This window comes from Rhinopithecus roxellana, chromosome 11, assembly GCF_007565055.1.
Source record: "Rhinopithecus roxellana isolate Shanxi Qingling chromosome 11, ASM756505v1, whole genome shotgun sequence".
Taxonomy (NCBI): Eukaryota; Metazoa; Chordata; class Mammalia; order Primates; family Cercopithecidae; genus Rhinopithecus; species Rhinopithecus roxellana.
Genome location: NC_044559.1, coordinates 133,337,783 through 133,352,584, shown reverse-complemented (window position 1 = coordinate 133,352,584; position 14,802 = coordinate 133,337,783). Strand labels below are relative to the sequence as shown.

General features: G+C 47.8%; 1 protein-coding gene across 3 annotated transcripts in view; it reads right to left on the bottom strand.

Annotated features, from left to right (window-relative positions):
* Positions 1–12,251: 12,251 nt before the first annotated feature.
* MICU1 (mitochondrial calcium uptake 1) overlaps positions 12,252–14,802 on the bottom strand; it is a 265,058-nt gene continuing 262,507 nt past the window's right edge. For all 3 annotated transcript variants that reach the window (XM_010373066.2, XM_010373068.2, XM_010373067.2), the window contains one exon: positions 12,252–13,270. In XM_010373066.2, coding sequence (XP_010371368.1) covers positions 13,110–13,270 — 161 coding nt within the window. In that variant the 3' untranslated portion in view covers positions 12,252–13,109. The remainder of the gene's footprint in view (positions 13,271–14,802) is intronic.

Genomic DNA, 14,802 nt, shown 5'->3' with positions numbered 1-14,802 from the left:
AACAGGATCAAGAAGGCGAATACACTCTAGGGAGCATAAAGAGTCTACTACAGGCCGGGCACGGTGGCTCACGCCTGTAATCCACACTTTGGGAGGCTGATGCGGGCGGATCACTTGAGGTCGGGAGTTCGAGACCAGCCTGACCAACATGGAGAAACCCCATCTCTACTAAAAATACAAAATTAGCCGGGCATGGTGGCACATGCCTGTAATCCCAGCTACTCGGGAGGCTGAGGCAGGAGAATCACTTGAACCCGGGAGGAGGAGGTTGTGGTGAGCCAAGATCGCGCCATTGCACTCCAGCCTGGGCAACAAGAGTGAAAGTCCATCTAAAAAAAAAAAAGAAGAAGAAGAAAGAAAACGATTCTACTACAGAATGTAATCCAGTTCTATCATTATCCCGTTCTTCGAGAGCTACCACTCCAGTGAAAGCAATCTTGTGAAGGTTGCCAGTTACCTCCACATTGCCAAATCCCCTAGTCATCTGTCAGCCCTTACATTGCTTGGCCTTTCGGGCAGGATTTGGTAAGAGGCTACTGCAGTAATCCGGATGAGAGTCAGGAAGCTACTATTATAATACAGGTGAACATTAATGGTAACTTGGATAAGGGTGATGGCAGAGGTGGTGAGTAGTAGTAAAATTCTGGATACATTTTGAAGATAGAATGACACAATGGATGTGGGCTGTGAGAGAAAGAGGATTCAAGGATGATTCCAATGTTTTTGGCTTGACAACTGGAAGAAGAGAATTTCTATTTACTAAATAAGGAAATGGAAAAGACTATAAAAGGAGCAGTTTGGTGGGGGAATATTAAGTGTTTGATTCAGTTTATGATGCTTTTTAGAATCAAGCAGAGATATAGACTAAGGTGTTGTACATTTGTAGGGTTTACGCAAAAAGGAGCTGGAAATAAAATTTTGGGGCCAGGCACAGTGGCTCACTCCTGTAATCCCAACATTTTGGGAGGCCAGGGGTGGGAGGATCACTTGAGGCAAGGAGTTTGAGACCCACCTGGGCAACAGAATGAGATCCCATCACTACAAAAAAATAAATAATTATCTGGGTGTGGTAGTACATGCCTGTAGTCCCAGCTACTCAGGAGGCTGAGGTGGGAGGATTGTTTGAGCATGGGAGGTCAAGGCTACAGTGAGCTGTGATATATATATATATATATATATATATATATATATATATGCACCAAGGAAGTGAGTGTAGATGGAGAAGAGCAGAAGTCTGATTACTGAGCCTCACAAAATCCCAACATTTAAAGATCTGGAAGAGGAGGAAAATCCAGGAAAGGAGAATGTGAAGAAACAGGTTATAAGGAAATGAGTAGGCCAGGTGTGGTGGCTCATGCCTGTAATCCCAGCACTTGGGGAGGCTGAGGTGGGAGGCTCGCTTTAGCCTAGGAGTTCAAGACCAGCCTGGTCAACATAATGAGACCACCGTCTCTACAAAAAGATTTTTTAGGGAAAGAGGGAGGGAGGGGGGTCAAACTTGTCATTTCCTGTGGAGAGGCCAAGTAATGTGAGGACTGGGAAATGACCAATGGATCTGGCAGTGTGGAGGGCAGTGTTGACTTTGACAAAATTGCTTTTATGTATTTCATTTTATTTTTTGAGACAGGGTCTCACTCTGTTACCCAGACTGAAGTGCAGTGGCACAGTTATGGCTCACTTCAGCCTCGACTTTCTGGGCTGAAGCAATCCTTCCACCTCAGCCTCCTGAATAGCTGGGACTACAGGAGTGCTCCACCACACCTGGCTTTTTTTTTTTTTTTTTAAGTTTTTTTTTTAAAGATGGGGTCTCACTATGTTGCCTAGGCTGGTCCCAAACTTCTGGGCTCAAGTGATCCTCTCACCTCAGCCTCCCAAAGTGCTGGGATTACAGGTGTGAGCCACTGTGCCTGGCCATAAAATTGCTTTTAGTGTGTGGTAGGGGTGAAAACCCAACAGGAGTGGATTCAAGAGAGTAAAGGTGACTGGGCGCGGTGGCTCATGCCTATAATCTCGGCACTTTGGGAGGCTGAGGTGGATGGTTCACCTGAGGTCAGGAATTCAAGACCAGCCTGGCCAACATAGTGAAACCCTGTCTCTACTGAAAAAATACAAAAATTAGCCAGGTGTGGTGGCGTGCGCCTGCAGTCCCAGCTACCCAGGAGGATTATGAGCCTGGGAGGTCGAGGCTGCAGGGAGCCATGGTTGCCCCACTGCACTCTAGCCTGGGCACAGAATCAGACGCTGTCTCAATAAATAAATACACACATAAGAAAGAAGCAAGGCTGCAGTCTCCTCAGCTATACATGCTCCTTGGAAAATTCTTTCACATCCAACCTTCCTTTCCATTCCCATTTTTCCCTTTCCAATGCAAACCCTTATGACTCCATGCTGGCCTGTTACAGACCCGCCTTGATAAAACAGGCCTACACTTGGAGAAATCGTTCTCTACAAATTGATAGGCCCCTAATGTGTTCATGGATAAATGCTGGGATCCTTTTCAAACAGCCTCTCTGAGGTTTGTTGACCTAGCACGACAATTTCCATCTTCCCGTCTCCTGCTAAGCATCATGAAATCTCCTCTTCCATTTCCTATCATGAGGCCTGTCTTCTCCTGCTGACTACAAGATACAGTCATGTGTCACTTAATGACGGGGATATGTTCTGAGAAAAGTATTGTTAGGTGATTTCATCACTGTGTGGACATCATAGAGTCCTTATACAAATCTAAGATGGCATAGCCTACTACACACCTAAGGTTTAAGGTATGGCCTATTGCTTCTAGGTTACAAACCTGTACAGAAAATTACTGTACCGAATACGACAGGAGGTAGTTGTGTATCTAAACATAGAAAAGATAATGCATTGTGCTATGACCTTATGATGGCTATGAATGTCACTAGGCAATAGGAATTTTTCAGCTCCATTATAAACTTATGGGACCGTTGTCATATATGTCATCTGTAGTTGACCAAAATGTTATGATGTGGTGCATGACTGTACTTCACTCTGTGAAGAAGGCACTCAAATGGAAAAGAAATTCTATCATTTTCTTGTGTTAAGGAACTGGATCGTGATTGGCCAACTACTGGCAGGTGAGCCCTCCTCTTTTCCTACAATTCATATAAAATGGCAAAGTCCTATTTAAATTGTGGGTCAGTGCTTTGGCTTGATTGGCAGGGTCCAGATTAGTAAGGATGTGGAGAAGTGGGCTGCTTGTGGTAGGGGCCCTTTATGCCTTATTATTATTATTATTATTTTTTTGAGGCAGAGTCTCGCTCTGTCACCCAGGCTGGAGTGCAGTGGCGCAATCTCGGCTCACTGCAAACTCCACCTCCCGGGTTCACGCCATTCTCCTGCCTCAGCCTCCTGAGTAGCTGGGACTACAGGCGCCCGCCACCACGCCCAGCTAATTTTTTTTTTATATTTTTAGTAGAGAGGGGGTTTCACCGTGTTAGCCAGGATGGTCTCGATCTCCTGACCTTGTGATCCACCCACCTCGGCCTCCCAAAGTGCTGGGATTACAGGCTTGAGCCACCGCGCCCGGCCTATGCCTTATTTTTGCATTCTTCTCCTTGCCCCCCTCTGCTGCTCAGCTTGGTCCCTAAGCTGTTTCTTTCTTTTTTTGAGACAAAGTCTTGCTCCATCGCCCAGGCTGGAGTGCAGTGGCGCAATCTTGGCTCACTGCAACCTCTGCCTCCCAGGTTCAAGCAATTCTCCTGTCTCAGCCTCCTGAGTAGCTGGGACTACAGGCGCGTGCCAACACGCCCGGCTAATTTTTGTATTTTTAGTAGACATGGGGTTTCACCTTATTGGTCAGGCTGGTCTGGAACTCCTGACCTCAGGTGATCCACCTGCCTCAGCCTCCCAAAGTGCTGGGATTACAAGCATAAGCCACCGTGGCTGGCTGCTGTTTCCTTTTTTTTTAAAGATAGAATCTCACTCTTTTGCCCAGGTTGAAGTGCAGTGGCACGATCTCAGCTCACTGCAACCTCTGCCTCCCAGGTTCAAGCGATTCTCATGCCTCAGCCTCCTAAGTAGCTCGGATTACAGGCGTGCATCTCCATGCCTGGCTAATTTTTGTATTTTCACAAAATACAAAAAGTAGAGATAAACAAAATGCAAAAAGTGGGGGTTTCACCATGTTGGCCAGGCTGGTCTCGAACTCCTAACTTCCAGTGATACGCCCACCTCAGCCTCCCAAAGTGCTGGGATTATAGGCGTGAGCCACCACACAGGGCCTCCCTAAACTGTTTCAGAAGGGATTAGGAACTGACCTTGAAGGCTGGTCTAAGGAGCCCATGCCTTTCTTACAAATCTAAGTCATGCTGGGTGTCTTGTTTTTGGTCCTGAGGCTAATTTGACTTTTTGTCGGTCCTTCTCAGTCCAAAGGCCAGGAAAGAGAGACACACCCCGACTCAGTTCATGTCAAACATTATAATCCCTGGTTTTGGAGCTGGTATGCTAGGGATGACTTGAAATTACACTCTTTCCTTGCTGATCTTTGAAATCAAGATGTCATGATTTTGATCTAAGGGGAAAAACTGGAAACATCCATTCTAACTAGCTGGAATCATGGTATCTATGGGTGGATGAAGCTTAAAAGGAGAGACAAAGGCGGGGCGCCATGGCTCATGCCTGTAATCTTTGCACTTTGGGAGGCAAAGGTGGGCAAATCACTTGAGACCAGGAGTTCGAGACCAGCCTGGCCAACATGGTGAAACATTGTCTCTACTAAAAATACAAAAATTAGCTGGGTGTGGTGGCAGGCAGCCTGTAATCCCAGCTACTTGGGAGACTGAGGCACGAGAATTACTTGAACCTGGGAGGTGGAGGTTGCTTTGAGCCGAGGTCGCACCACTGCATTCCAGCCTAAGCAACAGAGGGAGGAGACAGTTTCCAAAAAAAAAAAGAAAAAAGAAAAAAACCCAAAAAACCAAACCAAAACCTTTCATTGCCGCCTTCACAGATATCCAGAAATCACTGAAAAAAGGAATCTACCAGTGAATCTCGGCATCTCCTCCTTTCCTCCAGCTCTGCAGGCACTCCCCTAATCAAGGCTTTCAGCATTTTAATATTTTATTTTTGAGATGGAGCCTTTCTCCATTACCCAGGCTGGAGTGCAGTGACACGATCTCAGCTTACTGCAACCTCTGTCTTCCGAGTTCAAGCGATTCTTCTGTCTCAGCCTCCCAAGTAGCTGGGATTACAGGCGCCTGCCACCATGCCTGGCTAAGTTTTGTATTTTTAGTAGAGACGGGGTTTCGCCATGTTGGCAGTCTGGTTTTGAACTCCTGACCTCAGGTGATCCACCTGCCTTGGCCTCCCAAAGTTCTGGGATTACAGACGTGAGCCACCAAACCTAGCCGCTTTCAGCATTTTAAAACTGATTATAAGTCTCCAGCCTGGATCACATTCCAACCTGGATGCAGGCAAAGCCATCATTTTAAAAATCAAAGCTCAGTCTGTAATCCCAGCACTTTGGGAGGCCGAGGTGGGCGGATCACGAGGTCAGGAGATTTAGACCATCCTGGCTAACACGGTGAAACCCTGTCTCTACAAAAAAATACAAAAAAATTAGCCAGGCATGGTGGCGGGCGCCTGTAGTCCCAGCTACCCCTGCTGAGGCAGGAGAATGGCGTGAACCCAGGAAGCGGAGCTTGCAGTGAGCCGAGATGGCGCCTCTACACTCCAGCCTGGGCGACAGAGCAAGACTCCATCCCCCCCCCCCCCCCCCCCCCCAAAAAAAAATCAAAGCTCATTATGTCATTTTCCTGCTTAAAGCCCTTCGGTGGCTTCTAATTATCATTAAGATAAAAGTCGAAACTTCTCATTGGGGATTACAGGGCCCTACAGAATCTGATTCAGTTTTTGTTTTTGTTTCCTCCCTCATATAAAGCCACCTGGATTTGGTACTTTTTGTTGTTAAGTAGATTTCTAACTACTGATTCAATTTATTATAGTCTGTTTAGATTTTGTTTCCTTGCGTTTTTCGGGTAAATTTATATATATATATATATAGACATATATATATAGACATATATATATATAGACATATATATATATATATATATATTTTTTTTTTTCTTTGAGAAGGAGTCTCGCTCTGCTGCCTAGGCTGTAGTGCAGTGGCGCCATCTCGGCTCATTGCAAGCTCCGCCTCCCGGGTTCACGCCATTCTCCCGCCTCAGCCTCCCGAGTAGCTGGGACTACAGGCGCCGGCCACCACGCCCGGCTAATTTTTTGTATTTTTAGTAGAGACGGGGTTTCACCATGTTAGCCAGGACGGTCTTGATCTCCTGACCTCGTGATCCACCCGCCTCGGCCTGCCAAAGTGCTGGGATTACAGGCGTGAGCCACTGCGCCCGACCTAGTAAATTATATTTTCTAGGAAATAATTCATTTCAAATTTATTGGTATAAAGTTCATAGTATTATTCCTTTTTTTTTTTTTTTTTGAGATGGAGTCTCACTCTATCGCCAGGCTGGAGTGCAGTGGCACAATCCTGGCTCACTGCAACCTCTGCCTCCTGGGTTCAAGCAATTTTCCTGCCTCAGCCTCCTGAGTAGCTGGGACTACAGGCACACACCACCACGTCTGGCTAATTTTTATATTTTTAGTAGAGACAGGGTTTCACCATGTTGGCCAGGATGGTCTCAATCTCTTGACCTTGTGATCTGCCCACCTCAGCCTCCCAAAGTGCTGGGTTACAGGTGTGAGCCACTGCGCCCTGCTGTATTACTTTTTAAACTGATGCAGTATCTGTCACTCAGGCTGGAGTGCAGTGGCATGATCTTGGCTCACTGCAACCTCCACCTCCTGAGTTCAAGTGATTCTCCTGCCTCAGCCTCCTGAGTAGCTGGGACTACAGGTGCATGAGCCACTACGACTGGCTAATTTTTGTAGTTTTAGTAGAGATGGGGTTTCACTATTTTGGTCAGGCTGGTCTCGAACGCCTGACCTCAGGTGATTTGTTCCATTCTTTTTCCAACTTCTCAAAGTAGATGCTTAGCTTATTGTCAGCTATTTTCTGTAAATAAGTGTGGAAGTTTGTTAAAAAGTTTTTAAGTTTCCCTTAGTTGTGTCCTATAAGTTTTAAAACGTTGTATTTTATCATATTTAGTTCTAAGCTTTTTTTTTGTTTTGAGACAGAGTCTCACTCTGTCGCCCTGGCTTGTGTGCAGTGGTGCGATCATGGCTCACTGCAAATTCCACCTCCTGGGTTCAAGCGATTCTTGTGCCTCAGCTACCTGAGTAGCTGGGATTACAGGTGTGCACCACCACACGCAGCTAATTTTTATAATTTTAGTAGAGATGGGGTTTCACCATGTTGGCCTGGCTGGTCCCAAACTCCTGACCTCAGGTGATCTGTTTGCTTCGGCCTCCCAAAGTGCTGAGATTACAGGTGTGAGCCACTGTGCCCAGCCAGTTCTAAGCATTTTAAAAATTTCCATTATTATTTTTTGTTATTTATATATGTGTATGCCCAACTGGATTTTTAATCTGTTTTTGTCGATGACCACCATCTTAATTAATTCTTGGGTCACAAAATCACTTCTCAATGAATACTGAATACTCTCTGTTTCCCAGAATGAAACATGCTTTTCTGGCCTCTGGATCTTTGTACACTGGCCTCTGCCTGGATACTCCCCTAGCCCACTTTGTAACTCCTACGTCTCAGTGCTTTTTTATTTTTTATTTTTATTTTTTTTGAGACGGAGTCTCGCTCTGTCGCCCGGGCTGGAGTGCAGTGGCCGGATCTCAGCTCACTGCAAGCTCTGCCTCCCGGGTTTACGCCATTTTCCTGTCTCAGCCTCCCGAGTAGCTGGGACTACAGGCGCCCGCCACCTCACCCGGCTAGTTTTTTGTATTTTTTTTTTTTTTTTTTAGTAGAGACGGGGTTTCACCATGTTAGCCAGGATGGTCTCGATCTTCTGACCTCGTGATCCGCCCGTCTCGGCCTCCCAAAGTGCTGGGATTACAGGCTTGAGCCACCGCGCCCGGCCAGTGCTTTTTTAAATAAACAAACCAAGCCACTTCCTCTGCAAGCCTGCCTTGAACTCCCAAGTCTGCATTAGATGGCCTTTGAGACAGGGTCTTGCTCTGTCACCCTGGCTGGTGTGCAGTGGTGTAATCTTGGCTCACTGCAGCCTCAACCTCCTTGGCTCAAGCAATCTTCCTGCCTTAGCCTCCTAAGTAGCTGGGACTACAGGCACCATGCCTGGCTTTTTTTTTTTTTTAGAGACGGGGGGGGGGGTCTCACTGTGTTGCCCAGGCTGGTCTTGAACTTCTGACCTCAGGTGATCTGCCCGCCGTGGCCTCCCAAAGTGCTGGAGTTACAGGTGTGAGCCACTGTGCCTGGCTCCTGCTCTTCTAAGTGCTCTTGTAGCAGCCTGTACTTAACTTTATGGCTGCTTTTCTGTTTTCCTCACTAGAATGCAAACTTCTCGAAAATCTTGCTTAGTGCTCGGGTCCGTGGAAGGCGATCAGTAGAGTTGCAGAATGAAGAGGAGAGGGAATTATACCTTCTTAATTCCTAGGAAGAATTCCCATCCTTAGGACACAGAGAACAAACAACACATGGGCATAAATAGCTTTTTTCCTCTGCACAATTACATTCAGATCCCTAGTGTCACTCTTTTTTTTTTTTTTTTTTTTTTTTTTGAGGCAGAGTCTCACTCTGTCGCCAGGGCTGGAGTGCAGTGGCCGGATCTCAGCTCACTGCAAGCTCCGCCTCCCGGGTTTACGCCATTCTCCTGCCTCAGCCTCCCGAGTAGCTGGGATTACAGGCGCCCGCCACTTCGCCCGGCTAGGTTTTTTGTATTTTTAGTAGAGACGGGGTTTCACCGTGTTAGCCAGGATGGTCTCGATCTCCTGACCTCGTGATCCGCCCGTCTCGGCCTCCCAAAGTGCTGGGATTACAGGCTTGAGCCACCGCGCCCGGCCACTCTTTTTTTTTAAGATGGAGTCTTGCTCTATCGCCAGGCTGGAGTGCAGTGGCGCAATCTTGGTTCACTGCAACTTCCGCCTCCTGGGTTCAAGCGATTCTCCTGCTTCAGCCTCCCGAGTAGTTGGGATTACAGGCACCTGCCACCACGCCCAGCAAATTTTTATTGTATTTTTAGTAGAGTTTAGTAGAGCCCGTGCTAGCCAGGACGGTCTCGATCTCCTGACCTTGTGATTCGCCTGCCTCGGCCTCCCAATAGTGTCACTCTTTATGGTTATGATCTGTCTGTGGCTGTTCATTTCACCCTACTCCATGCGACTCAGGTCCCTGGAGAGGCCTATTCTCTGGAGTAGGGCTGGGTCTAGGCTAGATTCGAACAGCCTCGCCTTCCCTGACTCTAGGCCAATGAGTCCCTGCACTGAGCCTTCTTGCCAGCAGGTGGCACTTGAAGCCTGAAAGCTAAACCAGACTCTGTCTCCTCCTCCTTCCTGTTCTGTTTCTTGCGAGTGCACATAACCCTGCTTGGGCTGTGCTAAGGCTTGCAGTTGGATGTCCTTGCCAAGGGGCCTGGCTCCTGGCTCCCATGCTGCGGTGCCTGCTTCCTTGCCTGGGTGCAGTCATTGCCTGGACCTCTCCTTTGCCTTAGAGTCCAACAGGGTTAAAGAGCATATGCTCTAGCCGGAACTAAAACTAGGTGGGGCACTTAAAGATCATGTATGCACATTCTGTTTTTGAGACAGGGTCTCACTCTGTTGCCCAGGCTGGAGTGCAGTCGTGTGATTTCGGCTCACTGCAACTTCTGCCTCCAGGCTCAAGTGATCCTCCCACTTCAGCTTCCAGATTAGCTGGGATTACAGGTGTGTGCCACCACACCCGGCTAATTTTTGTAATTTTTTGTAGAGGTGGGGTTTTGCTGTGTTGCCTTGAACTCCTGGGCTCAAGCGATCCTCCCACCTTGGCCTCCTATAGTGCTGGGATTACGGATGTGAGCCACCATGCTGGATTAGCTGAGTCTTGGAGGAGGGGAGGCTTATTCTATCTAGAAGAAACAATTTGAATAAAAAGCAAAGCAGAAATCAACCCTGTGTGTTCCCATATGTTCCCCAGCTCATCAAAAACTCTGCCTACTAAAATCTTCTCCGGCTGCTCACATGTCACCTTGACTTTTTCCTTGGGGGACCTTGGTCTTTTCTGGGTGACTTAGCTTGTACCTCTCACCTGCACATTTAACCTATTGTGCCAAAGTGCGGCTGTCACGTCTTCTTGAGCACCTGGACCGCCCTCTGCTTCCTCAGGCACTCCTAGGAGCCGGTGGAGTTCATTTGGAATTCCATGTACCTGTGATATGTACCCTTGACCCTCGGTTTCAAGATGTTGCACGTGAGATCCTGACCCTCTCCTGCCATGCTCCCGCTTTCAGCATTAGTGAACCCAGGCCAATCAGTAGATCTCTTGTAGGGAAATGAATGTCCCACAAAGACTGGGAATGAGACTCCTCTTTCAGGCTGAAGAAAGGAGGGTCAAAGGAAAGAGTGATTTTAGGATTCTGGGACAACTTTAAGAAAAGCTCACGTTTTGCTTATGCCCTAGGCCTGGTGCAATGAGCAGAGCAAAGCCTTTGCTTTGATACGAGGGACACCCCAAGAGGGGAAAGGTGACAGACAGATGAGGTAGGAGAGTGGCCAGCTCCTTTGAGAGATAATCTAATATCCCAGAAAGGATGTTAAAAGTGAGGTTGTGGCCTGGCGTGGTGGCTCACACCTGCAATCCCAGCACTTTGGGAGTCCAAGGTGGGTGGAACACTTGAGGCCAGAAGTTTGAGACCAGCTTGGCCAACATGGTGAAACCCCATCTCTCCTAAAAATACAAAAGTTAGCTGGGTGTGGTGGCGCACAACTGTAATCCTAGCTACTCAGGAGGCTGTGGCAGGAGAATCACTTGAATTTAGGAGGCAGAGGTTGCAGTGAGTGAGCTGAGATCATGCCACTGCACTCTGGTCTTGGTAACAGAGTGAGCAAGACTCTGTCTCAAAAAAGAAAAAAAAAAAAAAAAAAAAAAAGGAGGTGCTTAAACTGCTCTGTAAATTCTAGGGTTAGTACCTTCCCAGTGGAGCCACAGGTGCAGAGCCAGGCCTCTGTTCTTCTCTGGCTGACAAGCACTCCCTACTAACACATTCAGAGCAGCCACCTCACAGAAGTGCTGAGTTTTCAGTGTGGTGGTTCTATGATGTTGGCTATGCCAACGAGACATGCCAGGAAGCACTACCTGGAGGTTCTGGGGACTGCAGGCATTCTGGAGGAGAGCTGAAGCAGAGGCTCTGGGACCTAGACGAAACCTTAGGGCTCTTTAGCCCATCCCTAGCTGTCATTTTACAGATGCGGAAACAGGTGGGAAATGGCTTGCTCAAGAGCACACAGAGTTAGTGGCAAAACTGGGTCCACCACACTGGTTGTTACGGTTCTTTTTTTTTTTTTGAGACAGAGTCTTGCTCTGTCACCCAGGCTGGAGTGCAACGGCGTGATCTCGGCTCACTGCAACCTCCTGCCTCCCAGGTCCAAGTGATCCTCCTGCCCCCGCCTCCTGAGTAGCTGGGACTACAGGCACTTGCCACCGTGCCCAGCTAATTTTTGTATTTTCAGTAGAGACAGGGTTTCACCATGTTGGTCAGGGTGGTCTCGAACTCCTGACTTCATGATCTGCCAGCCTCAGCCTCCCAAAGTGCTGGGATTACAGGTGTGAGCCACCGCGCCCGGCTGGTTGTTATGGTTCTTAAAACTTAGGTCCTCATGGTGAAAGGCTTAGGGCAACGTGGCGAAACTCTGTCTCTATAAAAAATACAAAAATTAGCCAGTTGTGGTGGCATGCACCTATACTCCTAGCTACTCAGGAGGCCTAGGTGGGAGGATGGCTTGAGCCTGGGAGGTGGAGGTTATGGTGAGCTAGGATTGTGCCACTGCATTCCAGCTTGGGTTGCAGAACGAGACCCTGTCTCATAACAAAAGCAAAAACAAAAAACCCCACAAAACTTAGGTCCACCATACTAGATGATTCCTCACATACTCCCCATCTTAGTTCCTTACTGTGGGGCATGAATAAGCAAGTACTGTGCAGCTTGGCCCAGTTAGAATGAAATGCTAACCATTAACCTCCAAAAGCCCTCACTTTTTGTCTGTGCCTAAAGTTGCTCTTCATCAGAAAGAACCAGACTCTGGTAGAAAGAAAACAGGTCTGCTTCCAGCAAAATCTTAAACCCAGTGGAGACATAAAATGAAAAGGGCCTAGAGGACCCTAAAATAAAGGAGACAGGGAACTTTGGGGATGCTTATTGCAAACGGTTATAATTAAAGTGGTATTTTACAAGTGTTTAAGACAGAGGGCAAACAGGCTCCCAGCCAGGCCTCAGCTTTAGAGGCCCATCCTGGAGGGGAAGCGGCACTTGCAGGGAACATGAGCTCAATCACTATTGCTCACTAAGCACAGAGTCACACTGGAGTCATCTTAGGGAGGCTGTGAGGAAGAAAAGGGAGTGCAGAGAGCCATGAAGCAACTACTTTAAATTCTGAATCTTGCTGTGTTCCCACGGAGCATGCTGCCTTCTTAGAGCAGACCTCGGAGCCACCCCAGGGACTAACACAGATCCTCCCTGGGGCGCAGGCTTCTCCTGCTAGCGTAGGGTGCCTAGGTCACCCTCATCCTCATTTATCATCACAGACTTCTTTCTGCCTGCCAGATATCTTCCCTACTTGTGGCTTTAAAATACCAGCAGGAGGGAAAGCAAGGAATGTTCTCATTAATATAAATCCATAGCAAAAACGATCTGAGAACTGGATGCTTCCCGGGGCTGGCAGGGGTGTGGATGGTTCCCTGCATTCTTTATCCACCGGGTGCTTGAATGGGTAGTGCTATTTAGGCTGCCAAATGTTGGAGCTTTTCAGACTTGTTCATGTTTTTGAGAACCTATGGGGATAATCATTGGGCAGAATCAGAGCCCAGCAGAACACGGGGACGGGGAAGGGTAAAGAGGGGAAACCGACAGAGTCCTGAGGTCATCCCCAGGAGGAAGGGTCACTACTTCCAGAAGTAGCAGCACAAAGGGCTCTGCCAAGACTCTGCGAAGGGGATCCAGGGTACTGGGGGTGGAGAGGTCCCCTCTTGCAGTGTGGGGTTACTGTTTGGGTAAAGCGAAGTCCCAAGCAGTTTCCTGTGCACATTTCCACATGGCCTGCATGAGGCGAGTGAAACCCATGTCTTTAGGCTTTTCCAGGCCTCTCATCAGCCGTTGCTTCATGATGGAAACAAATTCTTTATTGCTCAGCTCACCATTGCCTAGAGGAAGAGGCAAACACAACAGGGATAAGTGTTGGCCTAGGAACAATGCCACTGAGAAAACTCCATTGTCCACACAAAGTGGATTCCAAAGCCCAGACATTCTCACAGCCAAACTCAATTCTCTTATCTTATAATTCATTAGTTTATTCCTTCCTTGATATTACCGACTGCAACTCAGCGACAGTTCAGTGTAGTGTGACCAAAGTTGAATGAAAATACAGTATATGCCAGGTCTTGTGCCAACTGTTTAAAACAAGGAGATAAATGAGCTTTGAGCTTTGTCCCTTGAAATACTCCCGGGTTGTAGGAGAGACACATTATTACCACAGTGTGGGGTAAACAGAGGATGCTATGGGGGCACAGAGGAAGAATCTCCCACCCTGACTGAGGGTGATGCAAGGACAGACAGTAAAGGCTTCCTGGAAGCGACTCCTGAGTAGAATCTCACAGGATTAGCAGCAGTTGGCCAAGTGAAGGGCAGATGGGGGAGGCATTCCAGGGAGAAGTAGCATAAGCAAGGGTACAGGCAGGACGCAGTGTGGTTGCTAGGAAACTACAAGTAGGCAGTTAGGTATTGCTGGACACTAAAGAGGCAGGTGTATGGGAAGTAAACTAAGGAGGAAGGCAGGGAGCCGAGTGTGGTGACTTGTGCTTGTTATCCTAGCTACTTGGGAGGCTGAGGCAGGAGGATCTCTTGAGGTCAAGAGTTTAAGACCAGCCTAGATAACACAGTGTGACCCTGTCTCTAAAAATTTTTTTTCAAATTAACTGGGCATAGTGGTGGACACTTGTAGTCCCAGCTACTTGGGAGGCTAAGGCAGGATGATTACTTGATTACCACCAGTGATTGCAGCAATCACCAGGAGCCAAGGCTGCAGTGTGCTATGATGACCGCTGCACTCCAGCCTGGGTGACACAGTGAGACCATGTCTCTAGGGAAAAAAAAAAAAAGAGGTGGGCAGGAGACAGGTACCCCAGGGTGTGTATTGCTCCTAAAGGGCTGGCACTTTCTCTTCCAGGCAATGGAACATCAGAAAAAACTGGAAGCAGGGGAGTAAGAAGTAGGCAGATTTCCATTTTGGACAGATTTTTCTGGCTGGCTGTGTGAGGATGAATTGGAAGGTGGCACACCTGGAATATGGGGGTCAGTTAGGAGACTGCTGCAGTAGTATCTCTGCTGCAGTGGAGAGATGGTGAAGGGGTTTCATGGGGAAAACCAAAATCAAACTTTGGCTTTGGATCAAGCCTATTTTCTCATGGTTTCCCAATCCACCCTCTTCAGCGTCAGAATCTCAGGGCTGGAAGAAACTTTGGAGAGCATCTGTTTTGTTTGTTTGTTTGTTTTGAGACGGAGTCTTGCTCTGTTGCCCAGGCTAGAGTGCAGTGGCGCAATCTCAGCTCACTGTAACCTCCGCCTCCCAGGTTCAGGAGATTCTCCTGCCTCAGCCTCCTGAGTAGCTGGGACTAGAGGCACGTGCCACCATACCCAGCTAATTTTTGTAATTTTTTTTCTTTTGAGATGGAGTCTT